Here is a 27,716-nt window from a genome sequence, read left to right on the forward strand (position 1 = left end):
TCCCTTTGGGGGTCGGCTCACGGGTCCCCGGAAGAACGAAAAATGAATGCAAGCCAACGGCGCTAAAAACGCTATTTTCTAATCTGCTTAGCCTTACGCCCTGGATCACACACATGTTGTACTGCAATTTAAATGAAAAGTAATGGTGGGTGTTTCAACCACTTCAGTCAGGTACTTTGAGATTCATCAGCTTGTAAAAGTTTGTAATTAGCATTACTACACAACAAAAATCGGCACGTCGTATATGTGACATCACCACATGGTCTCCTCTCCCCAAAGTAGCTGCTACTAACCAAATGACCAGATTTATGGTGGTTCTTTCCTCCTGTGGGAAGTTTGCTGAACTTGCAGCCTTTTTTCCTCAGTTTTCTCCGTGTCTGGTTCGATGACGTCACTTTCGTGAAGCGCATTTGTAGTCCTGGACTTATTTTCACACGAAACCTAAAATAGCGTTTCCCCCGTTCGAAAATAAGCGTGTTCTTGGTATCAAAATGTGTCTTTAAAGTTCACGGACATCATATGTGAAATCCATGGCACAAAACAAGCTGAGTTAGAAAATAGCGTTTTTAGCCCCGTTGACTTGCATTCATTTTTTTGTTCTTCCGGGGACCCGTGGTGTGGAAGTAGGTGGGCGTGACTTGGGCTCCGTATTACTACTATTACCGTTGCCTTAACCTCTAGATTAATTTTGAAGACAACTTAGCTGTTGGGTTAACACTTTTTTTCTCAACTGCAGTTTGCGACTGTGTGCAAAACCTGCTTTTTAATAAGTGCTGCCATTTAAAAAAAAACAAACTGCACCAGAGACCCCATCAACATGTAAAAGTTAGTAATGTTGCGCTAACTAGCTATCTTTTTGCGCATTAGCAACAGCACAAAGTAGTACATCTGTATGGGTAGGATTTCTGTTGGAACAACGGCTATGACGTAGCTCAGCTGTAGCAACAGTCAGACTCAATACAACATAATATAAATAAATAGTAAATCATGTAAAATCACTGTGAATCTGAACACCTACTGGCTGTTTTATCAAAATACTGACAGAAAATAATAAGCGATTCAGTTTGACAGCTAGCTGGTAAGCTAGCATGGAGATTTAGTGATAAATGAAGCACGCTAACTGAAAAGGCCTAAAGAAATTTGAAAAGTGAAAAATTGGAAAACTTGTTTTAAATGATTGTCGGAGTCCTTTTTAAACCTCTAATAAAGGCTTAATTTCTCTGCAGCTTTTTGTTAATTTAAGTTATTTTTTGCAGTGAAATTTCTGATACCAATCACTGCGCTGTACACAAAAGAACTAAAACCTTCTTAAAGAACATGTGTTTGTGCGGTCATACATCGATACATACAGAGGGGCTAAAATGTCCCAACTGGAACACAACAATGCCTTTTTCAGGGTGTTTTTGTTGCTTTGTCAGCTTCAGGTAAAACGATGTGTGGTAGAAGTGGAGCTTTTTGACGCATTGCCTATGAGGCAGACCTTTTAAGGTCTTTACATTTGTCCAAAAAGGATGGAGCAGAGCAGGAAAATAGCATAAAGAAATATCAGACCCAGACCCAGCCGGCGGTCCAGCTTCCAGTGGTTCAGATGAACGCTCATCACCTGCAAGGGAACACACATTCGTTTTATTCATTTTAAAAGGATACTGGGCAGTTTTGCTAGCTTTTAGCACCCCCTAGTGTCCTTGATTAATTATCTGTGGTCAAAGAAAAAGTGAAACTTATCCCCTCGCTGTGCATTTGTCTTTTTACACCTTAATCTAACAGCTGAATTGTCTCCCCAGCCTTCCTTCATCAGGGGTGATTCATCACTAAATCAAACAAATCAGCTGTGTTCATGATCTAAAACATGCAGGAAATGTGCTGGAAGCAGAATGCAGTGCTAGATATATAAGCTCAATTCTTTTTTTTAAGTCTAACAGGGATCGTTTCGGCACTTTGAAATTGCAAATGCAGTATTCTGGCCACAGAAGGCAGTAGGGGTCTGAGTGACATTTCATTAACCCTAAAGGATCATTTTAGCACATACTGGCTCAAGGAAATTATTCAAAAACATAAAGTTGCAAAGTATCCCTTTAATACAATCCAGGCCATGTTCACACGTAGCTGGGTTTCTTTGTCTTCGTCTTCGTCTTCCTCCGCTTATCCGGGTCCGGGTCGCGGGGGCAGCATCCCAATTAGGGAGCTCCAGGCCGTCCTCTCCCCGGCCTTGTCCACCAGCTCCTCCGGCAGGACCCCAAGGCGTTCCCGGACCAGATTGGAGATGTAACCTCTCCAACGTGTCCTGGGTCGACCCGGGGGCCTTCTGCCGGCAGGACATGCCCGAAACACCTCCCCGGGGAGGCGTCCAGGAGGCATCCTGACCAGATGCCCAAACCACCTCAACTGGCTCCTTTCGATCCGGAGGAGCAGCGGTTCTACTCCGAGTCCCTCCCGAATGTCCGAGCTCCTCACCCTATCTCTAAGGCTGAGCCCGGCCACCCTACGGAGGAAACTCATTTCGGCCGCTTGTATCCGCGATCTCGTTCTTTTGGTCATTACCCAAAGCTCATGACCATAGGTGAGGATTGGGACGTAGATCGACCGGTAAATCGAGAGCCTGGCTTTCTGGCTCAGCTCCCTCTTCCCCACGACAGATCGGCTCAGCGTCCGCATCACTGCAGACACCGAACCAATCCGCCTGTCGATCTCCCGATCCCTCCTACCCTTACTCGTGAACAAGACCCCGAGATACTTAAACTCCTCCACTTGAGGTAGGACCTCTCCCCCGACCCGGAGGTGGCAAGCCACCCTTTTCCGGTCGAGAACCATGGTCTCAGATTTGGAGGTGCTGATCCTCATCCCAGCCGCTTCACATTCGGCCGCGAACCTACCCAGCAAGAGCTGAAGGTCAGAGCTGGATGAAGCTAGGAGGACCACATCATCCGCAAAAAGCAGAGACGCTGGGTTTCTGTAAAATGAAATATACTCCCCTACCCACCTAGGAAAAAAACATGGGTCCACCACCTCGTTTCCAGCAACAACAAAAAAACATATTCATAGGCATATAGAGCCTGTAGGTGGCAGTAGTTCCCAAAATTGTTGCCATCTTTGCCAAAAAATATTTCTCGGTCCTGGAATAACTAGGTGGTGAGGAGTAATGTACATAATGTCGTCCATTGCCTTTGATCTTCTACATAGAGCAAGAATTGAGCTGGTAAAAATGAGCAAGTAAATGTAAACTCAAGTCGCACATCAGCATTTTTGTCGCAGTGACGATGCAAAACCTAACACCCTGGTTACTGATGCAAAATGCAGCAAATGCTGACAACGGAGAATTTGTAAATCTCCACCTTTGCCAGAGGTGTTTGTACAAATCCATTTTTGTTCCGAGTATCTTCACCTTTGTGTGGATGACGGACCAAAGAGAAGTGTAATGGTTTTGTGGGACTCCGCTACCTGTGTACAGGGCCTTAGACATCAGAAATACTTGATGCATTTATTGAGATTTTATTCTCTATTCTATTGCAAATTGAGCAATGTTTAAAACCTAAAATGAATCCAAGCTCACGCAGCGTACATAAATCTGGTGTTTTGCATTTACTCACAGTCAGAAACACCGACGCCAGCAGGAGGACAACGGAGTATACAAGTCCTTTATTATTTATGTGCACCTGTGGGGGGAAGAAAATCACTCAAAATCACTCTGTACTTAAACACACAATCAGAATGGTTAAATGATGTAATGCAATATAAGTAATGAAAGTAAACGCATACATCATATCCACGATCCACCACGAGGGTCCGCAGAGCCCAAGGAAAGCCCAAACCCAGCAGGATGTCAAAGATATTGCTGCCTATGGAGTTGGACACGGCCATGTCCCCCATGCCTGGAATAAATACAGGCTGACTTACAACCCTGCATCCGATTGGGACAGGAAAAAATCCTGATGCAGTTAAAAAGTACAACGCGTTCTCTCCTTACCTTGTCTAGCTACGATCAGGCTAGCCATGCAGTCTGGCACACTGGTTCCTGCTGCCAGGAAGGTTATACCCATGATGTAGTCTGGGATGTCTAGTGTAAAGCTGATGATAGTGACCTGTTTAAACACACGGGTGTGAGATCAAATAAATCCACTAGACAGCATGGGGTTGTGTTTTCTTACCATCCACACCATGAGGTAGGAGAAGACAGCGATCCACAGGGTGGAGGCCACAAAGGTGACCATGAACCAGCGGTGCCAGCGAGGCAGGATGCAGTTAGGCACAGTGCAGTAGAGCAGGAGGCCCAGAGGCCAGGTGATCACCCACTTCACCCGTGCACAGCAGCTGCCTGTGACGCAGGGTTTTATAGTTTTAATCAAATATGCATCTTTTGATAAAACCGTGGGGGAAAACAAGGCTACCAATGCCTCGGTCTTTACCTGGCATGCGCACTGGACTAAAAATCCGATCTTCATCATCCTCTTCTTCCTCTGGCCTGCTCGCTTCGACCCCAGGCTTGTTTCCCGACTCGGCGTCTCTAATCCTGGGTCTTCCACCTCCATTCTCCAGACCGCAGGAGCCCGTCCTCTTTAAGCTGTTACTAGAGGACCCCTTTCTTGAGCCTGAGGCGGCGTCACCATCCCGCTGGTGTTTGGACGTTCTGATCAGCCTCTGTCTCTGATGAAGAGGGAAAGTAGGTAAGGTGGTTGTGTTTGTGAGCCAATAAGTTTCAGGTGTGTAGTAAATACCTCACTGATGACCATGCGTCCTGCCATGGAGAGCCGGGTGCGGGGCGAGAAGTGGGGGGTGATCATGATGCGCAGGCCGGCCTCTGAGAAGGACAGCTTGTGGGGGTTGAGGATGAGCAGCTCATCCACCATGATGACTGGAGGGTTGTCCTCACCGTGGCTTTGCCCTGTGGTTGTTGACAGTACCACACAGACACAGGACCCCGTTTAAATCCTTTAAAAGCTGCACCGATGGGTTTCATCCAAGTTCACCAACCTTTGTTGAGAAGCACCATAGAGGTGTTACAAGCTGCAGCCTCTTCCCCCGTCTTGTTTTCCTGGCTTCCCTCGGATCCCCGGCAGCACGGCCCGCTGCTCTGAACCTGACGCATCACAAACACTGAAATCTGAGAGTTGAACCTGCAACCGCACAGATCCCACAAGGTTAGTCGTCGAATGAAGACCAAGAGAAGGATCAGGAGGTTTAGCGTTTAGGAAACCTACTTCATGATGATGATGTAGATCCCATACATGGTCATGAGGACCAGGGACTCCCACCTGCACACAGAGCAGCACATCTGGGTAGCATGCAACTGAGCATCCTTTCATCCAACTCTAAAAAAATTGTGTGCCTTTAAAAATTTCTGTTGATGTTTATTTACTCTTTGTTCCTCCCAGGTGTTGATGGTGCATTTTACAATAATTAGAATTTCTTTTCCAATTTTTTTTTTGGGTGAACTGGTGCAAATTCTTTGCACATTAAGTTGCAGAAACACCACACACATGGACAGACTCTGGGTAAGAGCGGTGGGAATTACAGCAGTGTGCTGGTGAAGGTTCTCCGTCATCCAGGTCATGGTAATCCAAAGGCTAGCTTCTTATCTGAGGAACGTAGTCAGTTCTGACAAGCTTATAAACCGTAGCTCTCGGTTGTTGCTCAATGAGCAGAAACTACATATGAATACCCCCCTCCCTACCCCCCAAAGAGTCATTGATGTTGTTTTGTCTTATTGTGTTAGAATGGTTGTTTTGATTAGACACATGAGGGTGTGGCCTGGACTGAAACTGTTTTGGAATTCGGTTTAAAGCTGCACTATAGGTGCTGGAAAGATGAAACCCGAGTCCTCTTCCTCTGTTTAATGTCGGCCTTTCCCTTTTGACATAAATAGCTTTTTTTCTCCTCTCTCAAACCATCTGTCTGTCCAGACTGTGTACTTTATCATCTTCCAAGCGTGTCGCTTGTCTTTCAGGTGCAAGTGGACTACGGCGTCCTGTGTTGTGCCATGAATTACAACAGGTTGAACACCGTGTGACTCAAACAACTGGCTGTTCATCTCTCGGGAGTCCACAGATAAAAGAGGCTTTCGCTACTCAAATAAATCCATTTTTAAATGTATTCATGAACTATTGTAAACAAAAGTTATTAGGTTGAGTAATGCGAAGCTTCTGAAGGCATCAAACGCAGATGAGCAGCATCAGCGGCTGCCACACAAATTCAAATAAATCCTAACCAATTTCACAGCTGACTTTGAACTCGTCACATGTGTGGACTCCTCGGCGAGCTCTGACAGGATCAGACGGGTTTCTACGGGGTTATTTGTTGAGGATAAATCCTGAACCCAATCGATTGAACAGGCTTGTGGGAGCTGACCACCCAGCCAGTGACTTGGCTTTAACAACCGCTGTTTGACACCATTCTTAGAGGAAAACTTGAGGTAATGTGACACAAAAGCAGTGACTGAAATCGTTATTTTGCACACTAAAAGAAGAGCTGAGCTGTTTGTAAATTTAACAAATGAACAGAAATAACTCACCAGCACACTCTGTCATCATAGATAACCTAGAGACAAAACGGTCGTTAAAGTGCAGTTAGATGGAGGGAGAACACCAGAGAAGGAACGTGTTCCTGAAAAAGGAAATCTCACCACGATGAGTGCTAGGACAGCCAGGATGTAGTAACATGAGTCTCTGAACAGAGACCACCATGTCAGAGCCACCGTCTGGAGAGGAACGCTACACAGATTAGTCTTTACTTTCATGAAGGGAATAATGTTGTGGATATTTCACTTTAAATTGCTTTTGTTTCATAAAACCCAGATTATAATACTAAAAAAATGGCTACTTCAGACAGATCACGCTGATAAAAGTCTCAAAGGTTTGTCCAACCTGTCCTGCAAAGATTCCACTCAGCCCGATGATGACCAGGATGTTGAAGACAGCCGAACCCACGATTGTTCCAACCCCAACGTCGCCTTTAGTGATGAAGACACCTGAAGACACGTTTAGGGTTGTCGCAGTGGGTTTTATCTGAAACTGATGTCTCGTAAACCGATTGATTAAAGTGACCTAAAGTGCCGCACAACTTTATTTAAATAAAGCATCAATCTAGATTAGATTATTTACATTTCAGCAGAATTCCCTTAACTCCTGTCTGCTGACATCTGCTGGCTCTTCCTGGAAGTGCAGAACACGGCAGACTAACTTAAACTTCTCTAAGTTTTAAGATTGGAGCAGCACCAACCCTGACGAGCTCCCTCTAAATGAGCTGGGTTTAGATTGGCTGAGGCTACGAACCGATAAGAGAAGTGAAAAGCTCGGGGGCGGAGCTTCCTGCGGCCATGAACGTTGCCCCGGCCACATCCTCGCTCAGCTGCAGGTTCTGAAAGATTCAAAAAAGAACAGCCAACGAAATGCCCAACAGAGACCTCTTAGGGCGAGAACATTACATCTGGAGGCAGGCGTGGGCTGCTGCTCCTCACCTCAGATATCTTCTCCAGTGAAGGAACAAAGTAGTCGTCACAGATGATGGCCAGGGCGTAGAACATGTAGATGGCCTGGGAAGTGAGCAGAAACTGTGTTATTTTTCTATAAATACATCAGCTGGTGAGCTGTTTATGCTGTAATTGTGTCATCTGTTGAAACGATGAGTCAAACATGCACAAAAATAGACAAAATGCAGATTTTATTCTAAGGAAGACTCACGCAGAGTGCATGCAGAAGCACAGCCCCGTGCTTCCTCTGCTCCTTAGTGAAAATGTCCTCTGGAAACTCGTGGATGGCTGTGGGAGAAACAGATAATAAACAACCCCCCAGTGTGAATAAATGGGTTTTAATCCTCCTATTTACCCTTTAAATGTAGGATTTATAAACCAGCAAACACTCAACAGGAACAGGCTTCATTTCACGTTAGAATGACACAGGAAGTGAGGTTGAAGTGAAACTGGCAGCTGCTTCCTGTCCTCCTTGGAGTGCAAAAGTAAGACAATGAAAACCCAACTATGCAACGACTCCTCCGATGCCCTCGGGTCTCCTGGCAGAGCTTAGAAAAAGGCAGAAAACGCCTGGAGAGAGTGGACCAGCTCCACTTCACAACTCTGAGCTGAGCTGGCTGAATGTAAAATACAGCTGAGACCAAGGCTATAAATAGCTCCGCTGCTGTGTGACACAACAATGGGTCGACATGCACACAATAAGCACAGTGTAGCTGCGGCGCTGCATGGAGACTGCGTGGATTAAGAGTGGGTCCCTTGTGATCTGGGATATGAGATCTGCTCTTTGACACGGCAGCAGCTCAGAACGGGAGCGGGAGGCCATATGGTCCCGAGGAGAGGACTTTAATTTGCTCATGTTCAGATGGAAAATGGAAACGCTGCTCGTGGATCATTTCTAAGACTTAAGAGTTGAAATGAGTTTGTGGGGAGTGGCGGTGTCCCTGCTTGCTGCTTTCTTAAGAACTGAGGGGGGGAACCTATTTTCGCCGTGTGCCAGCTGTTGTTGCATGGCAGAGCTTGTCCCGATGATTCATCCAGGCTTAGCAAGCTAACTTTCTGTCATCTTATTGCAGAAATGCCAGAGCTGGGATGTGTGTGGGGCTGATCAGCTGCTGGACATCTGCGCTCGCTTCGAGGCTTGCTTTGTACCACCTTTGTCTCAGCGTTCTGGAGGCCTCCCAGAACCCTTTCTGCCCCGACACATAAACTTCTGGCTTCTGCAGACAGTGAAATCGCAGGACTGGCTTCAGATGGACATTTTGAGGGGTTGCTCTGATGAAGGTAGTTGCTATGGTGACCTTTTCCCTTGGGGTAGCTTTCTTTATTTTTACTTGATGGGTGGCAGTAGGACGCCAAAGGCTAAGGGATTGCGTCAATAGTGAGAAAAGGGGAGGTGGATGTTTTTCCCATGGTGGGGTTTATAAAATGAAAAAAAAAAAAGTACAAGTGGCAGCAGCTCTGGATTGTAAGGTCTAAAAATATTTATTTTTCCTTACAAACCCCCAGGAGAGGACTGAGAGAGGGAGGGAGGGACAACACAGACAGTTGGCTGGTTTACTGAAGGTTACCGAGCAAGAGGGGGTTCTGCTGAGAACAAGCCCACCACTGGAAGCTCGGGAGCTAAAGATGCAGCTCGAATCAGAACATCAAAACTAAAAACCTTCCTCCGGCCCAGCGGCGCTTTGTCTCACAAGATATTTACACAAGTCGTTCACCTCTGATCCTTCATTACAGCGGCTCACATGTCGCCTCACCCCCACACGAGCCGGGCCGAGGTGCATCCTGGGAAGATTTTGTGTATTACTTCAGATTTAGCTGTAGTGGTGGCCATGACAGTGACAAAGCAGCAGTGATAGCTGCTCGTACTGCAGGGAGGACCTCCTCGAAGGAAGAACAACGGCACGGCTGTGGTGTGATGAAATGATATGCTGCTCCTGAGGGGGGTGGGGGGTATCTGAAGTGGATTATTGTTTGGGCTTCAGGAGAGTTCATGTCGGTCCCATTAAATAAGTCTGAATGCTCAGAGAACGTGTCCAGATGAGCCTTTCAGGGAGAACAAAGCACAAAAGCAAGGCAGGATGCTCGGTGGGTTATTGTCAGATACGTTTTGATGGACTGATAAAGGTGAGCACTCAGAAGGCTTTTGCACTTTTACAAGCCTCATTCAGACGTGCATTCATAAATAAATGCTTAGTTTTTACAGCCTCAGGCTGTGCAGCACCTTTTCATTATCACATGAACACTCACAGGCCAGCGAACGGCTATGAGGCACAGATCTAGGACTGGAGGGCCGCTATCCAGCATGTTTTAGTTGTTTCTCTGCTCCACAACACTTGATTCAGTGGTTGAATGACCTGTAGCAGCTCATCAAGCTCTCCAGAAGCCTGCTAATCCCCTGCTGACTGAAATCAGGGGTGTAGAAACAGCTGAAACTGAAACGTGCTGGATACCGGCCCCCTTAACCTCCGGGTAATTTTAGCGGCATGCGTGTGTCTTCATTTCAGCGTTTTCTGTAGTGCCGTTTCAGGAATCAGCAGAGTACCTGGGTTAAGTACTGGGAAAGGCCCAGTAGTCACTCACAGACATTTACACGTAGACTCCCCTTGGACTGGTGCTGCTGTAGTGGCCAGCCGCCATCTTGGATGGGTCTCCATTCACCCCAGTGCATTCCTTTGTACTGAGGAAGGTGCTTACCCAAATAAAAAATTTTTATCAAGCTTTTTCACAAAACCAGACACAAGGTATGGCATGATGATTAAAATATTAATATATTGAAATTAAATAAATAAAAATATAATCAGGTAGGCTAAAAAAGTCAGTAATCCAACATGATCTGTTTTTATCGCCGGTTTTTGCAACCGTAGGCTGCACAAAAACAGACGTAGTTGCTCACTCTTCATTGGCTTTGGAGTGAGGAGACCCATCCAATATGGTGGCGACGCTGATATGCTCTTCTGCGCCCAATAGGGTGTGTAACTCGGTAGGAAATGACATCATCAGGCGTCAACAAACAACCGGCATATGGAAAAACTGGAAGATTTGTTGGTGAAGTGGAAAGGAAGGACAAGAAGAATATAAGGAGTGATAATGCTTTCAGCAAGCCATTTCTAGACTCCTGACGCTGAAAAATGAGACACACACACACACACACAGCGCTTTGTGGTCTCCTACAGAGCACTTCTTCTGATCATTGCCACTTTTTACGTTACCCATCCGCTGTTCCTATCCCCTGAACACAATAAAACTTTTAACATCACTGATGTCCGGGGACGCCTTTTGGCGCTGGTCAGTGACATCACTCGATGCCAAAGCAATTGTGATATGCTGACGTCTTAGAAAAGTCCTGGAAGGGACAGAGTCAGCGTGTTTCCAGAACTCCTGTAGAGGAAACACAGCTTTTGCTTCTCTGTGGACTTTGGGTAGGGCTGCACAATAAATCGTACAAAAATTGTGATCTCAATTCATACTTGTATGCAATCTCATTTCCAAATGATAACGATTTTAAGCAGCTGGCTAGATAAGAAAAGGACTATGTTCTCTGTTGTGGTCCTGCCACAGTCAGCAATCATGTTGTCATGTTAAATGTTATATTTTGTTAATAATTGTGGTTTATATTTTAAGAAACATACCTATTACCTACCTCTCTCATCACCTTACAAGCAGAGAGAACACTGTTCAAAATTGTTATCGTTTAAATTATTCTGAAGTTGTGTACGTTAGAGACGACGAGAGACATTTACTGTTTTCATGTTCAGTGACCGAAGTTGATGTGCAGGTAATAAGTGCAATAAATACTTATTTTGGAAAAACATCGTGAACTAAATTCTAAACAAAAAATTGATGATTCTTATTTTAACCAGAATTGTGCAGCCGTAACTTTGGGGATTATGAATCTGGAGGCTGGAGAACTAAGCAGCCCATGATGTATACAACACTTGAATCTTTGGTGCGTTTAGTTAGAAACACATAGCTAAAGGATGAATCATTATGTCTATTTATAGCAAATATGCAGACAAGAAAAAAGTCAGATTAGATAATCTGAGTGCTAGTCTGAGCTCAGTTTCTCAGAGTTGCTGTGAAAAGTCGCGCTGCTTCCTGAAGGATTTCTGCAAGGTGTCAGTAATTCTGACCACTACTCTGTAGTTTGGCCTCTGCTTTCACACCCAGCAGCTCGGAAAAACAAAATGCTAATTAAACATCAAAAGGCACTGTAATAAAGTGCCTCTAGTAAGCGCTGTTGCGTGGTTACCATGGAGATCTTTGTGAGCGACTGGCAGCAGTTTTAACATTTCTCCTTGGTGTTGTTCTAAATGTAGGTCATTTCTTTTGGCCTGACGGTAATTTCAGACAGTAGCTGCTCAGCTACCCTTCAGAAATGTTCCAGTTACTAAACGTTAATATTTATAAAACATTTGTCATAACCTGTCTGTCTGCTTTAGTGTTGCTTTATTAACACCTGCTGCAGATTGCTCCAGATAAATGAAGCTGCTGCTGAAGATTAGAGCTTGAGTGAAAGCAGATTCTTCACTGGGCATTAAAGAGTGAAAACACACAGCCGCTGTGAGAGGCAGAGCTCTCCGAGGCCAGGATGGAGCTGAATGACGGCTGGTGGGAGGTACGGGATAATGCTATCGACCTGAGTCTGCAGGACATGCTGGTGTCACTGACTGCCACACAAGCAGTGGCATGTCACACACACACACACACACACACACACACACACACACACACACACACACACACACACACACACACACACACACACACACACACACCTCTGCATTTTTCATGAGGAATCAAAAAATGAATGTTTCATCCAGGTGTGTAATGTAAATTCAATCATGCATCGTTTGTTCTTTGATTCCCTTTGCTTTGAGGTGATTTGAATACAAGACCGACGAGCCGACGGCACATAAAAAGTACCCCATCACAAAAGCTTTGGCTGGCAAAGACGTAAACTCGGAGGAAATCAAAGGCAGTCACAACTTTTAAAAGACCAACCTCCCTGCGAGAACTTCACTAGAGGACGGCGTAAGAGCCACGCATGTTTGTTTCAGATTTTCCTAAGCGCACCGACTGAACTGATAAACGTTAGTGCGCGGTTCGAGACGATCTGTGCTTCCTGCCAGTTTCTTTCTCAAAACTTTCTCCCAGAAATACGACAGTGGAAAAAGACTATTCTCAGCTGACTGCCGCCTGCCAAAGTAAACAACATAACAAACCTCAACAACAACTCGCTACTCGAGCCCTTTACTTCATTTACATGGTTTAGATTCCTTCAACCCCCCCGACCCCAAACCGCTGCTCTATTTTTGGCTCTTTGCTTTGCACTTTTAATGCTTGAAAGACAGAATTGTCTGGGTTTCAAAATTTAGCATTCAGTTGCCTAGCAACAGCAGTCTCGGAGGCTTGTCAGCTGGGGCCAGATCACGCTGTCTCAGTCTTGTTAAGCAGCGGAGAGATGAAGAGAGAGAAAGAGTTTGAGGCTGGACGTTGCAGTGCAATCCCTAAGATAATATCCCCAAAGGTCCGGGGATGGCTTTTTAATCACACTCCAGATTACACAATCGCTGTCAGATGGCCCGCTGAGGAAGAGGACGGCAACCTGAGGCTGGAGCCGCGCTCACTGCTGTTTCTAATACTACCTGTCTGGGCTTTTGTTCTCCTCCGGTTTATTACCACGATGAAGTATCTCCCCGCGCCGCGCTAGAGTCTTTGTAAGGGATAATGAGGGAGATCTGTTGGCAACCAGGAACTCAATAAAGGTTAAGTGCTATCTAGGAGCAGAATACAAACGGATGCACGGCGCAAAAGGAGCAGCGATGTGCCGAGGCTCACTATTTGCCATTGAAAGGGCGGGGAGAAAAAGCACCTCTGGTGCAATACCACAGAGGAAGATGTGAAGCAGCCTTTAACATTTAAACTGTGAGGTCAGTCGCCTCTTTTAAGCAATCATTGTTTTTACTCTGATGCGACTGAACTATTGAGATAAACGTGAGGAGTAAAGAATCCAGTGTGTTTTGACTCCGCAGCGCCCGTCTAAGCTGGAGTTAAACAGTAATTTGGTTTGAATCGGAACGTGGCTGTCTCTGTGTGACCTCTGAGTAAAGTGTTGATCCGTCACACATTTACAGAGCTGCACAAAAGTATTTGACCCCTCATGCGTCCCTCCTGCTTCTGCCTCTTTTTGTTACACTTTATTGTTTCAGATCAGCAACTCAGTCCCAAAGATAGCTACCTCAGATCCCGCTCAGACAAAGATGATTGGGGTGAATATAATTTGCAGTTTTCAAATGTTTTCATGAATCAACTAAAATAAAATCTATTCAAACCAGCCTGGCTCGCCTCGTTCAGTCATAAGGTAACAGCCAAGCAGACCGGCAGGATGACGTAGAACCTGTCCGACAACCACATCAGAGAACCCATCTGGACTAAAACATATCAACAGTCAGACACGGTGGTGGTGGTGTGGTGGTCTGGGGGTGCTCTGCTTCTGCAGGACCTGGACCACTTGCTGTAACTGATGAAATCATAAATCCTGAGGCAAAATGTCTGACCTTTGACCCTGAACAGACCCTTCAGGCTGGAAAAGCCTCCAAATGTGGCTGCTGAATTAAAACAAAACTGCTAGACTCATTGCCAGTTCCAACCAGTTAAGTTTATGGTGTCAATCCCTTTTCCACATAGGACCAGGTTGGTTCGGGCAGCTTTTTAATTTGAAAACTACCATTGGGTATTTACTCTGGTTATTTCTGCCTGATGTTGAAGTTTCTCTGCTGATCATTAAACATTAAAGTTTTCTACTGGAGTCCCGATTCTGGCTTCTTTGTGACATGTGAGCTTGTATGCTTTGCAAACACACCAACTCACCAGCATGTTGCACCAAAGAATAATGTTTCACCTGAATGAAGCGTGATGCAGACTGACGTTTTTTACTGTTTCTCTGGCTTCACACCTTCTGCAGGCAGTGGGATGAAGGTGAAGAGGGATCTGAGCAAACCATTCCCACCTCTATTTTTAGCTCCACTGCATTTGCATTCGCTACTGTAAGGAGAAGCCTGGCATTGTGCTGTCAGGCTTCAACAATACCTGTGCAGTTCACACACACTACAGCGTTGTGACTGACAGGCTAAAAATAGCCACACTGGGAAGTAAAATGCAAATGTTTGAATACAAAATTAGATTATTTTAGTAATGCAACAGATTTTATTGTGAGCTGGTGGTGCATCAGTGCGATTCGCCTCATTCAACGATGGCAAGGCTCCTTCTTCCATCTGCATTTTTAATGATGAAGCTGTCTGCTGTGATGAATGCAGCACGTGTCGGGCAGCCGTGTAATCAGCCTGCGGAGCAGAGGTCCGTTTGGACTGCATGTCTCAGGCATGATTCTTTTAGGAGCTTCATGAATCCATCCTAACTATTCTGAGAGCGTCAGAACTCAGGAGGAAAGTAACTAAGTATCAGTTAAAAGGTTCCTGTCTGACTTTCACTCCTCCTCATCTCCTCTATCTGACTTCTGCAGAGCCCCAGTTTGACAAACAGACACAAAGTGAAGTCTGCATAACCTTCCAGTTCACCTGCAGGGAAGAGGCAGGCGTCAGACCAACATTTTAGGCAGGTTTATTTTTTTTACCTGCATACAGAATGCAAATTTATGCATGAGTGTCAAGGAGGAAAAATCCTTTCGCTCAGCTATTCTCTGTGTTCATAAGGATAACACAGCAATAAGATGCACGTCGGGCAGATTTTACATCCCGCTTTAGTCTTTTTATGAGGGATTTAGTGCTGTTTTGTATGGTCCCTACTTGAATTTCCAGAATGATGAATTTTGTCTTTGTCCTGTAGGCTGTTGGTAGGACTGGGCAATAAATCGAAAATTTATCGTAATCGAATTTTCTGACTCATATCGTGATGATTTTTCCCATTTCAATAAAGTTGATAATAAAAAATGAAAAGATGTGTGTAGGTTGGCACGTAAAAATGTGACTCAACGCGATACACGTGACAGCCCCATCTAGTGGACAACTTTTGTTTCTGCGCATACCTGTAGTTATCGTCCATTTATCGTGATCGAGGTGAAATCGTCAATATATCGTGATATCAATTTTAGGCCATGTCGCCCAGCCCTAGCTGTTGGTATAAAGCAACACTTTCTATCATTTTTACATATTTGCTAATATGCCTATTTTGAGGAGTACAAACAAGTGAAATCACTATTAAAAAAATGTTTTAATTGAGAAAATGCATTTTTGTGGCCCACAAACATTTTAAAGAGACAATGTGTAGTTTTTAACTTTAAACTCTGGAAATATTCATTGAAACGTTAAAAATTAATAAAATGATGTCCAGTCATTGAAAAATATTGGCTAACCATAAAAACCAGGTCTAAAGTACATTGGGGGATGCCATATTAGACGGCATGCTTCCTTCTGGCTTGCTCAGGGTCCGGTGCCTGTCGATGACATCACACTAGATGATTGGCTGGCTGGACGTACGACTTACAGAAGTTACGTTGCCATGTTCAAAAACATTTAGGCAGTAACATGAATTTAATAACAAAACTGCTAAATTATTTCCAAAACATCTGTGAAAGAACAGAATCGAATAAGAGACGCAATATGTTTTGGCCATGCGGTATTGCCGTATGTATGATGACATCATCGACAGACGCAAGACCCTGACTAGATCTGTAAACTACAGCACCAGAAAACTACAATCAGCAATTCAATCTCTTGATGGAATTAACTGAAGAACCATGAAAGTCCGCGGAGTCGCGCCGAGATCTGTGTGCTCCACAGGTAACATTTACCGTAATGTTTTTTAAACTAGTGACAGTCAGGAAGATGTGGTGTAAAACCACCCTGAAATGTATGTACTGACCCCTGGCGGCAGGAAACTGTCACTTTAAACCTGCTTATTTTGGGCCTCGTCCTTGGACACCCCTGCTCTAGAGAATGGACGGATCATTCCAGCTCTTTCAGACAGTTTTGTTCTTACTCTAGAGAAAACCCTTCACAGCAGGAGTGTTTGACGCCATCAGCAGGTCACAGTATTTTTAGAGGGGCCAAGTATTAGTCCAGCATCCAAATTCCTATTTGACTCATTAGCGCCACCAGTGTTCGGACTTGGAATTGTACCCATCGATAATCTGATCATAATGCAGAGGACAGGACAGGGGGGCCAATCAGATTTCAGCAGGGACCAACGCCCCCGTGGCCCCACCCCTAGAACAACCGATGCACTGCAGCATTCAACCCTGAAGGTTCTGAAAACAAATCCATTTTTTTCTCTCAATGCTTAAAGAAATTTAAATTAATGATCAGAATGTTTGAGATGTCCTAATTCTCCACTGTTTTTGTTATCTATGCGTCACAGTTCAGTTAAATCAATGGACTGGATCACTTTAAAGATTCCTGTTCAGTCTGTAGGTCTAGAGGTCATCCTGAACACCACAGGAAGTTTCAGGAACAGATGACAGATGATGCCGCATGATCCATGTGTCCCAACTCACAGATGCATGATCAGACAGCGCTCGCTGCACCCGGTCTGGAGGAGTTTGCTGCTGCGTCCCGGGGGAACAGATGGCATCTATCCAGGTGAAGCAGAAGAAGAGTGACTCACCTGCTCGGGGCTCATCCCAGCTCTGGTTGTCAGATTTCTCTTGCATCAACCTGCGCGTCCGTCGCAGCAGCCCGCCATTCACGCCTGGCTGCAGCCCAGAGGACACCGTCTCTGTTACAAAACAAAAACCAGTCATTTCACAACAAACCCCAACATGTGCTTGGATTCAGGGTGGAGGTGAAGACAGACTTCAACTGCATGTGGAAAACTTTATTTATCCAGTCAGTAAATTGTTCCAAACAGATGACGGCGCTCAGATTTGTTGGATTTTATCCTAAATGATGGATTAAAAATGCATTTCTATGAAGTTTAAATGAAGCCAAAATATCATGAGCTCCATTTCACCTCTGAGCTCTGAGACAGACCATCAGGGTTCAGAGTGGTGTTTACGCAGCTCTCTACTACAAGGTGTGGTGTTATTATGAGGCAGCTCGCCGTCTGTCTGATGCATTTTGCATCGCCGGCCGCTGTAGTGTCTCTTTGTACCTCGCAGCTCATTGAGCCCATTTCGCTAGGGCAGCGGTCGTGGCTGAGAAGAGACGTGAGGGCTTTCATGTCGAGGCATCAAGAGGAGTTCGACTTCATATGAAATTCAAATATGTTTGTGCCACAGATGGCTCTGCAGCGTTTTCACACTTCTAACTGGATCAAGTCACCAGGACAATCATCTTGTCTCATAGAAGATAAAAAACAACAAACCAAGGTGCTTATTCTACTCTAGATTCTGATTGTATCCAATAATCTGAATCCTGAGAGGAGAACAAACATCTAGACTAGTCATAATGTTTTTGCCTGCATCTGTGAACTAAACATCTCACAAACCAGAGAAAGGATCTTAACGATCCGCTCTCATCTGCAAATTTTAAAGTCAACCCAGTTCATGATGGCCACCACAGTTAATATTCAGCCAAATGGGAGCGACAGAACCACAACACACACACACACACACACACACACACACACACACACTGAGTGTAAACCGCTGGAGCGAGATCACACACTCACTATGAACAGCAGAGCACCTTGTTCTGCTACAGCTCTCTGTTGTAGCGACTGGTACAGGAAACCCTTCCTGCCACAGCACACTCCACAAGATCTGTCACAGTTTGAGTCATAATGTTACAGCGTATCTCTTCATTAGGAGGTCTTTGTACTTGTGTCCATCCAGCAGAAGTGAGAACGTAAAAGGATACCAAACTGTAAGACACACCTTTATAAAACAGCACATTTTAGTAGGGTTGAGTGTGTTGGTGAGAGTAAACACTAAACAGGGTTTCCGTCTAGGAACGCCTTATCTACAGCGGTAAAGTTCCTCTCATCAGGAAATCTTTTACGAGCTGACGGATTACTTATTTTATTAATTCTGCTTTGCCAAATATATAATTAGCCTCATTTTGTTTCCTAATTATTCAAAAAAAAAGGAACATTTTAACTACAAACCGAGACAGAACCTACATGTGAAAATAAAATGTGCATCAAAAAGATGATGTCTAATTATTATGACTGTATGTGATCCAGTGTATTTCAGAGATGTGAATTAAAATGTTATGTTTTATATACACTTGAAAGTATTTATATTCATAGAAACCATCTGTTTATATTAATATAATTAATTGAGTCATGTTAAGATTACTGGTGTTTTTTATATTAATTTTATTAGATTTTTTGCTGATTTATTTTTGCTGTCATTCATTATTATTATTATTATTATTATTATTATTATTATTATTATTATTACAAATTTAATTATTTTAATTCATTCAAAGTATAAAATTGATTTTGAAATAGCGTAGGCAAAAAAAAACCAGGCTTCAGCCCACACCTTTTATTCTACTTGTAATCCTTGTATTATTGTGTTTTTTTCCTTTTCTTATCTTTAAAATAACCAAATAAACAATGTTGACTGATTAAAAAAAAGAGTTAAAGAAACTAAACAAAAACATCCTAATTATTCCTCTGACACTGACCTTTGACCTGGAAGTTACGGTTTCATGGTGTCGGCAAATGTAATTACATTGATTGTTGGTGCATATAAAAATGAGGCTGTAACATTTAAATACAGGTGAGCGGTTACAGAACCATCAGTAATGGAACTCAAACTGTCGTGTTTGTGTGGAAATAACATAATCCTGCAGCCATGTTCCTGAATGTAAACACTAAAACGAAGCCAGAAGGTGGAAAAATTATGATAATGGACTGTAACTCAACTCATTCTATCAGTGTTGCTAGCAGAAATGTGTCATTTATCAATTAGTTTGAAGAGGTTCATCACTGAAAACCCATTTTAATGATTATGTCTTATTATAATCAGTCTGAGTTTTTCATGCTGGCTGAACATGAAAATAGTCTCCTACACCTATTTCCTGCATTAGCTTCTGATAGAAAATAGACGAGGAACTCTAGGATTAGACAAGCCTGACAGATCTACGTCACACTGTCACTTAACATTCATGGACTTGCCCATCTTGACTCACGACGGGGAAGGCTGTTTGTTGGTTTAGCTTCCAGGAAACGGCAGAGCACGTATCGGCTAGTAGAAGGTAACCATTAGCATTAGCAACTCCACCACACAGCAGAAGCTCCTCCAGCTTGTGGTGTTTGTGGAGGGAAATCATCAGTATTGACGAGCAAACAGAGTTGGTGGTTGAGTCGTGTTGCTCATAGCCAATCAGAGGCCAAATGCGTGTGAAGCTACTTTCTCCTCTGGTTGAATACTCCATGCTGGAACAGGCGCAGCGGAGCCTTCCCCCCAGAATACGACTTAAAAGGTATTCATTCCTACTAGAGACCACTGCAAATGTATTACAAGTATGAGTGAAGGACCTCTTTAAAAGCAGAAAAGACTATTGTGGCAAAAGCTAACACTAGAAAAAACTGATGCAAATCATTAAATATTACTCGACTTCACAAAAAATATCAAATGTGTTGTTAAATTTTAAAAAATTGATTAATGAACCACATAATAAAACAGAGAAAGTCTTTTCTTCATTCAAATTCAATTCAGTCCAAATTCAAAGATACTTTATTAATCCCAGAGGGAAATTAGAGTTTCAGTACACACAATTCTGAGATCAGACAGACATACATAGGCATAGACACATGACAAGAATTGGTGACTGTGGTTATTCGCAACCCGAGTTGCGCTACCTTAATAGACATCAGAGGGTTTATATGAGGATTGAGTCAGGTGGAGGAAAAAAAGGCACTTCAGAGTTACCCTCCACAGGGAGGGCAGCTTTGCTATGCAAAAAAACACCTCAGACAGAAATGCAACAGACTTCAGACATTACACAACATAAGTGTCCACTAGGTGGGGTGGTAGGGCTGGGGACTCTCAATACGTCAGTGAATGCAGCCGCGATAAGCAGCGCTCGTCACCTCAGTCTGGACAGGGGGAGGAGTTTGGAGGGCACAGTGACTCCTGGAACGATCCAGCGGCCTTCACAGCTCGCAGTCCCACCCAGGCTGGGATAGGAAGACAGAGTTGCCATGGCGATGACAGCATTCCACATTTCTTCAGGCGCGGGGGGGTGGGGGTGGGGTGGGGTATTTGTTTCAGCCTCACAGGCTCAAGGGCACCAGATAAGAAATTGCTTTGGGGCCAGACAAAGATTATTTCTTCTCTGTCTTAAAGTTCCGTTGGTCCTCCACCTCTCAAAATCCAATAATGGCATAAATTAATCTATCCCAAACCGTGCTGATTTGTCCACTCGCTTCTTGATCGCATCCATCGTTTGTGCCAAAGCATGAATATCACGACTCATCTCGATAATTATATGAGTCTGTCCATTCACAGCGCGGTGTAATCCATCCCTGAGCTCCGGGAAAGAGCCAATATTCCTCGAAGAGCTGGTTAATTTTCCGGTAAGCCAGGTGACCTCCCAGGCCAAAAAGCAGGAAACCTGACACCAACACCACGAATATCCAAATATATTCAGAATCCTCTACAGACAGTTGAGATAAGCAGATCAGGTTCCACTGTTTCCAGGAGTCCTTGATATGCCCAACTGGATCTGTCGCAGAAAATTTTGTCAGTCGCGTTGAGAGACCAGCTGACCAGGTCCATTTTTAATAATTTCCAGTTTCCAGAAAATATGTAGAAGCGCCGTCCACCCAAGGACAGACAAAGAACCTTGGGGATAAGATAGGGAGGAGAGGAGGAAAAAAGCGTCTGTACTCTCCAAGAGCCGGAAGGATTTGCAGAACATGCATCATGTTCTGCAAATCCTATTAGACCAAAGACTGAACTATCGCTGCCTCCTTCTTACGACAAATCGTTTACTGTAGGGTAGGAGTTGGAAACTGGAAATTCATAATAGTGAATAATGAAGTCTGATATTATTGACAGAACGTAGCCATCCCTGCTGGAAAAACCAGCTAATGTTGTGTTTTTGTGCTGGTTTAGCTGGTGAATCAGCATCCAATCACCAGCATCCCATCATGGACCCCAATACAATGCTGGTCCAGGGTAGGATTCTGGTTTAGCTGGTGTACCAGCATGAGATGCTGGTCCAGCATCCCACCACCAACATGAGATGCTGGTGGTGGGATGCTAAACCAGCACCAAAACAAAACATATGCGGGTCTATGCTGGCTTTGTCAGCAGGGATTTGAAACAAAAACACCTTGATTACATCTACAAGGGTGTAAAAAAGTCCTCCTATAAAATAGTTTATCCACAACAAGTATTAAAGTGGATGAATGGACCAGGATCCAATCATTAAAAACGGGATGTTTACAATAATTGAACGAGGTTCTTCTAAGGTTTGACATTTCAGGGCGATTACATTTAAATTTTATTGGTTGCCATCGGTATGTGAATTTCAACCAGTATGGCAAAAAATGCTCCAGAAAAACATCTTCTACCTGACATTTAATCCAGTCACACGTCAACTGGACAGTCCAGCTGCCTCAATGCAGGAAAGGCTGCAGCTGATGGAGGTAAACATCTGAGAGTTAAATATGGTCGGCCTGAATCTGAGCTCTCTTCCACGAATAGGATTGTGAAGAACAGCTATAATGCTACCATAGAAACAAAAGATAAAACTAAAGCTGTTTGGGTCTCAAACCACAAAAAGAAAACCCACTGACTCATCAGGTACCGACAGGAACGTCACATGATGTGAAACCAGGTCATCACATTTGTGTGTAAACAAACATGAACCAAACTGATCTAAGGCTGAAAAACAAATCTGAAGATGATTCATATTTTCAGAATATGATTCAGAAAAACCTCCCAGTCTGTATGGCGAATTGGTTTCTAGTCTGTCGTGGCCACCCCACGTGTCATTTGGATAAATGGTGCATGCTAGATTACCTGGAAACTAAGCCCTAGATGCATGTTTTACCATTAAATATGCAACCAAATTCTGTTTTCCAGCAATAATTCACTTCCCGATGACAACTCTGAAGACATGGATATCCATAAAAGGTTGTGAAAGACTTCAGGATGCAACAGAACGTGTGACGTTTCCCAACCATTGTTAGCAAACGGTTGCTGTCACCGTTACAAACAGCAGACCACAAGCTTTGCCAGATGATTTGAAATGGTCCAAGCCGAGTGGCCTTGGTCCCCTGTGCAGAAAGCCTCTCCAGGTGGATGGTGCACTCATAATCTAAAGGTGAAGCATACATATTAATGACGAGGCTCATTCAACAGGACACTTCTCCATAAAGGCCGGCATGCAAAAACAGGATGAAACCCAAATGTAAATCAAGAGCTCCTCACAGAGGAGTTTACCTTTTCAAATCCTCACACTCCACACAGGGCTGAGGAGGAAAATGGTGCAGAGGGGGTTTGACGGTGTGTGTGTGTGTGTGTGTGTGTGTGTGTGTGTGTGCGTGCGTGCGTGCGTGCGTGCGTGCGTGCAAGCAGCAAAATAAATATGAGGTGAGCACCATTTGCAGGAAAAGGGTAAAGGTTTCTAGATTGTTATCGAGTTAAACGTTGTTAAATGTTGTCAGCTGACCCAGGTGCACCAAAACGGTCTTTAACAGATATTTATGGCTGGAAACCTTCATCTCTGGATGAGAAATTAAGTTAAGCAACTTATCAAACAGAGGAATCGGTCTGGATTGACGAGTTTCTACCTGGTTGCCAGATTTTCTGCAACAGGACAACGAGTAATCCATCTTTGTCATAAAGAACAAGAAGAAGTCCTGCATGACCCATGAAGAGCCCTGATCTCACTATTATCCAGTGTGTCTGGGAACACATAAGGAGATCTGACCTGTCTGCTAGGTTCTTCTAAAACTTTGTAATGAGAAGAAATAAAGTTGTTTATAACGCAGAGGTCATGAAACTACTGAATTGGTATTTTTCTTTATAGCATGTTTCCACACCTGGTTTTGCATAGGGGAGTGTATTGGCAAGACCGTGGTGATACGATATAGATATCACAATACAGGAGACCACAAGATATATTGCTATAGTAAAAGACAAACCATGTCCTTCTGTTACTCCTGGACCTTCTACTGCCTTCGACACAGTGGACCAAGACATCCTACTTAAGAGGTTGGAGATGAGGTTGGGGGTAACAGGGATCCCACTTCATTGGTTCAGATCATATTTGTCAGATAGACAATTTAGTGTTCACATTGACAGCTTTTCCTCTCCATCTATTCCACTTTGCTGGGGTGTGCCTCAGGGTTCGATTCTAGGGCCACTCCTATTCTCGATTTACTTATTGCCATTGGGGATGATTCTGACAAACCTTGGAATAAGTTATCACCTTTACGTGGACGATTGCCAGATGTATCTGGCTTTAAATAAACCTGACTCAACACACCTCCTTGTCGACTGTATTACTGCAGTTAAAGGCTGGCTATCGGAGAACTTCCTTTGCCTTAACGAAAACAAGACCGACGCCATTCTTTTTAATCCAATAAATCCAAAGCATGCATCTGGTGACTACCCTCTACCGTTTTTAAATCTTAAATCCTGTGTATCCAGTCTGGGAGTGAAACTTGACTCTGATCTGTTAATGAGTTCAAAAATTAACTCTACGGTCCGGTCCTGCTTTTTTCAGCTACATCGCATCTCACGCTTAAAGTCAATAGTCAAACGACCTCAGCTGGAGTCTGTTATTCAAGCCTTTGTAACCACATGTTTAGACTATGCCAACTCACTACTTGTTGGTGTCAGCGTCTCAGCAATCGAGCATCTACAGAGAGTGCAAAATGCGGTGGCTAGGTTCCTGACAAACACCTCGAGACGCTGTCACATTTCACCAGTCCTTGCACGCTTGCACTGGCTGCCTGTTAATTACCGCATCCAATTTAAGGTTTTGACCTTTGTCTACAGCATTCTGAATGGTCAAGCCCCGGCTTATCTTTCAGAACTGCTCATGCCTTATGCTCCAACCAGAAACCTGAGATCTGCAGATCATTTGGCTTGTGCGTCCCGATAATGAGGTATAAATCTCGTGGAGAGCGGGCCTTTGCGTTCCCTGCTCCTAAACTCTGGAATGCTTTCCCCCGTAGTGTTCGACAAGCCCCAGAACTGGGTCATTTAAGTCGGTACTGAAGTCCTTCTTCTATCATTTAGCTTTTATTCAATGATCTAGCTTTCAGTGTTTTTACGTTTTATTGTGACTCTGTTTTTTATTGTTTTACAATTTTTAGATATTACCTCTTACCTCTTATATGACTTTTATTTGTTTTTATCTTGGGGTTTGTCCTTTTTACTGTACAGCGCTTTGGTCAGCTGTCATGCTGTTTTTAAACTTGCTATATAAATAAACATGGTATGGTATGGTAAACAATATTTGCAATTTTTAGGACTGAATTTAAATGGAATACTCAGACCAAACACTTTCAAGACACATCCAGTGTTATCATAAGATCTTGTCCCATCAGTGTGAAGGCAGTACAAGCTACTGCCACCTAGCAGTTGGGAGTTTGAATTGCTCCACACAAATGAAATACAGTAAATGTTTGCATGTGAATTCTCAATGAAAAAAATGGATACACTGCTTTTAAAGAGTAGGTTAAATGACAAACTTGTTATTTTTGAAATATGATCAGTTGTTGTGAGTTTCACAACATGAAAATAGTCTTCTGCCCGTGTTTTCTGTATTAGCCGCCGAAGGAACACACACTGGGAAATTCTCGGTCAGAAGAAGCCAGTCAGATCTGTGTCACGCTGAACATTTCCATTCATGGAATCACTCATTTTGGCTCGCGACCAATGAAAGCTGTTGTTGATTTTGCAGCCAGTAGAGAGCAGGGCATTTTTCAGCTAATAGAAGCTAACCATTAGCATTAGCAACTCCACTACAAGGCAGCACGTGTGTTATTTGTGGAGGTAAAACATCAACACTGCAGAGTGAATGTAGGCAGCCAAAGAGTTGCATTGCTATTAGCCAATCAGAGATAAGATGTTAGAATATCATGAATAATAATGAGTAAGTCTCCAAATCCTGACTTCTTTTTTTTTTTTTTTTTTTTTTGCACCTTCCAGAAATAGAGCGCCGGAGCGTTTTCCCACAGAAAATGTCCCACAAGGCATTCATTGAAGACCACTGCAAATTTATAGAAAAAACAATTTAAATTTTGCAAAACATTTCAATATTTGAAAGTATCAATGTTTTCTTACATCCCGAGATTTTCGCACATCACAAATCGTATTTGAATATCATTCCCTTCCTTACATAATGCCTTTCGTTTCACTCACATCTCTGAAGTGTGTTTCACTCAAGTGCTGCAAAGAAATTATTCATGGCATCAGTCAGAAAATATTAAAGCCATTCTTCTTATTTCTGTGCAATAAAATAACAACCACCCAAAAAATATATAATTTATGCAAACATGTCCAAAAAATAGCCTGGCTTTTGTGTGTCCAGTGATATACATGTGTGTTCCCTGAGATGACTGTAATACCCAACCAACCCAGTCATCACACTCGCCAACAGTGATTGGATTCTACATGCCACAGTTTGTGCCTGCTTTGTATGATCAACAATCTGTCACCTCCCTGCAGGGTAAACCAAGTCAATCAGGCGGAGGGAAAGGCTGAAGCCTCCAAGGAGAACCAGTTGTTCCTTTGATGCTTTAATTAAATAAAAAAAAATGACATGATGCTTAAAGTTCCCTCTGCCATTTTAGCCAGATGGAGTGTGACCACAATGAAATGTGTTTGTTTAAAATTTGGTGAACAATCATAAATTAAAATGCATTTCGTTGTTGGATGCTGTGAACTTGTATAATTTTCAAATATTCATTATTCCACGATTTGGGTACAGGCGCTTCTATCATAATATATAAATTATAGCATTTATTAAAATGTATTCCCTTTTAAAATTTATGTAAAATCTGCTTTCCTGGTTAAATTTAAACTGATTAATAGATTTTAGTGTCCTGACAGACGCGCGCGCGCGCAGGTCTCACCTGGAGCCTGGATGACCTGAGAGAGCCAGATGACGGCGAACAGCACGACTCCACAGCAGCAGAACCGCTGGAAGGGTCGCCGGTGCCTCGCTGCCGTTTTCATTCCTCCGCCGACTTCATGTCCACAAAAAACATATGTTGCTCTCTTTCTTGGCACTTGTTTGACACTTTCTCCGAACACACCGCCTCCTCCTCCGGGAGCAGCGAGGAGAGCAGCAGCAGCAAGGAGCGACTTCTCCACAAGTTGGATCTGAAATCCCCGCACCGATAAGCCCGGTTTTCCCCTTCAGAGTCAGGGCAGGCGCAGCCGCTGTGGGAAACTACTCCGACCGCGCTGGTCGCTCATGGCGGAAAGAGTCGTAGTAAAAGGTTTCTGCGTTCATGTGTGAACTCGGAAAGGTCGACGGCAGAGCTCACGGTGAGATGCAGCAACAGGAGGCGGTTTGTTCTGAGCACCGTGTTCCTTCAGTCTGCTCTCGGTGCTGTTCATCCCGCGGCCAGCAGAGGGCGACAGACCCCTGGCGCGCTCCTTGTGCCAAGAGGTTAGATCCACAGACCTCAAACACACACCACAACACATCTGCGGGCCATAACTTTGAGAACTACTTTTTTATGGTTGTCGATTGTTGTGAAGAGCTTCCGCAGGAATAGCAGCGGGCAAGTGTGAAGGTGTCTGCAGTACAGCGAGGTGAAGACTCAGAATCTGAACGTTTGGGGCATCAAAAATAATGTGGCAGTGTGAGCGTCTTGTCACAGTGTCCCAATTGATCTTGCACCCTGGTTACTTGGCCAAGGGGATGTCCCTTTGGCTGACTGGTAAGCGTGCATGACTCTCTCCCAAGAGTCTGGGGATCGAATCCCAGCTTGTCCCTTGCTTCTCCACCTTGCCACAATAAAACAGTAAAGGAGACCAATTGTGTGTGGGGTTGCTTCTCAGCCAAACATCACCATTTTAGAACAAAAACGTGAATAAAGAATGGTACTGAGATATCCTCCAAGAGGAACTCCTCACAACTGCCCAAGAACTGTTTGGTGCATGATAGAGGCCAAAGTCAGGGTTTATAGAAATAAATTACCCAGACCTTAAAACCCTCTTAGGAACTCTAAGCATATGTGGCTGCTAGCCACCAGTCAGGATTTGGTCTGTAAAGCCTTCGAAGAAACTAATAGTGTAAACAATATATCCCTGGTTCCCTGTCACATTTAAAAAATGTTGGAGTTTAACTGCGTAATAGCTCACGGTAAT

At 43.9% G+C, this 27,716-nt stretch overlaps 1 protein-coding gene across 2 annotated transcripts; it reads right to left on the reverse strand.

The window, feature by feature from the left end:
* Positions 1-1,297: 1,297 nt before the first annotated feature.
* LOC107386461 (sodium/potassium/calcium exchanger 3) lies at positions 1,298-26,740 on the reverse strand. 2 transcript variants are annotated; one of them, XM_015960864.3, is made up of 17 exons: positions 26,471-26,740; positions 17,084-17,194; positions 7,674-7,750; positions 7,451-7,525; positions 7,266-7,350; positions 6,858-6,961; positions 6,617-6,691; positions 6,506-6,531; positions 5,196-5,249; positions 4,969-5,111; positions 4,713-4,879; positions 4,404-4,641; positions 4,146-4,312; positions 3,965-4,079; positions 3,757-3,869; positions 3,588-3,653; positions 1,298-1,603 (listed from the first exon to the last, which is right to left on the reverse strand). In XM_015960864.3, exons 1-17 carry the CDS (start codon positions 26,571-26,573, stop codon positions 1,493-1,495), a joined length of 1,830 nt encoding a protein of 609 aa, XP_015816350.3. In that variant the 5' UTR covers positions 26,574-26,740; the 3' UTR covers positions 1,298-1,492. The 2 variants fall into 2 exon arrangements, with proteins under 2 accessions (XP_015816350.3, XP_015816351.3); XM_015960865.3 differs by lacking the exons at positions 17,084-17,194; positions 26,471-26,740 and adding an exon at positions 7,818-7,951.
* Positions 26,741-27,716: the final 976 nt, after the last annotated feature.

Source organism: Nothobranchius furzeri, chromosome 10 (assembly GCF_043380555.1).
Source record: "Nothobranchius furzeri strain GRZ-AD chromosome 10, NfurGRZ-RIMD1, whole genome shotgun sequence".
Taxonomy (NCBI): Eukaryota; Metazoa; Chordata; class Actinopteri; order Cyprinodontiformes; family Nothobranchiidae; genus Nothobranchius; species Nothobranchius furzeri.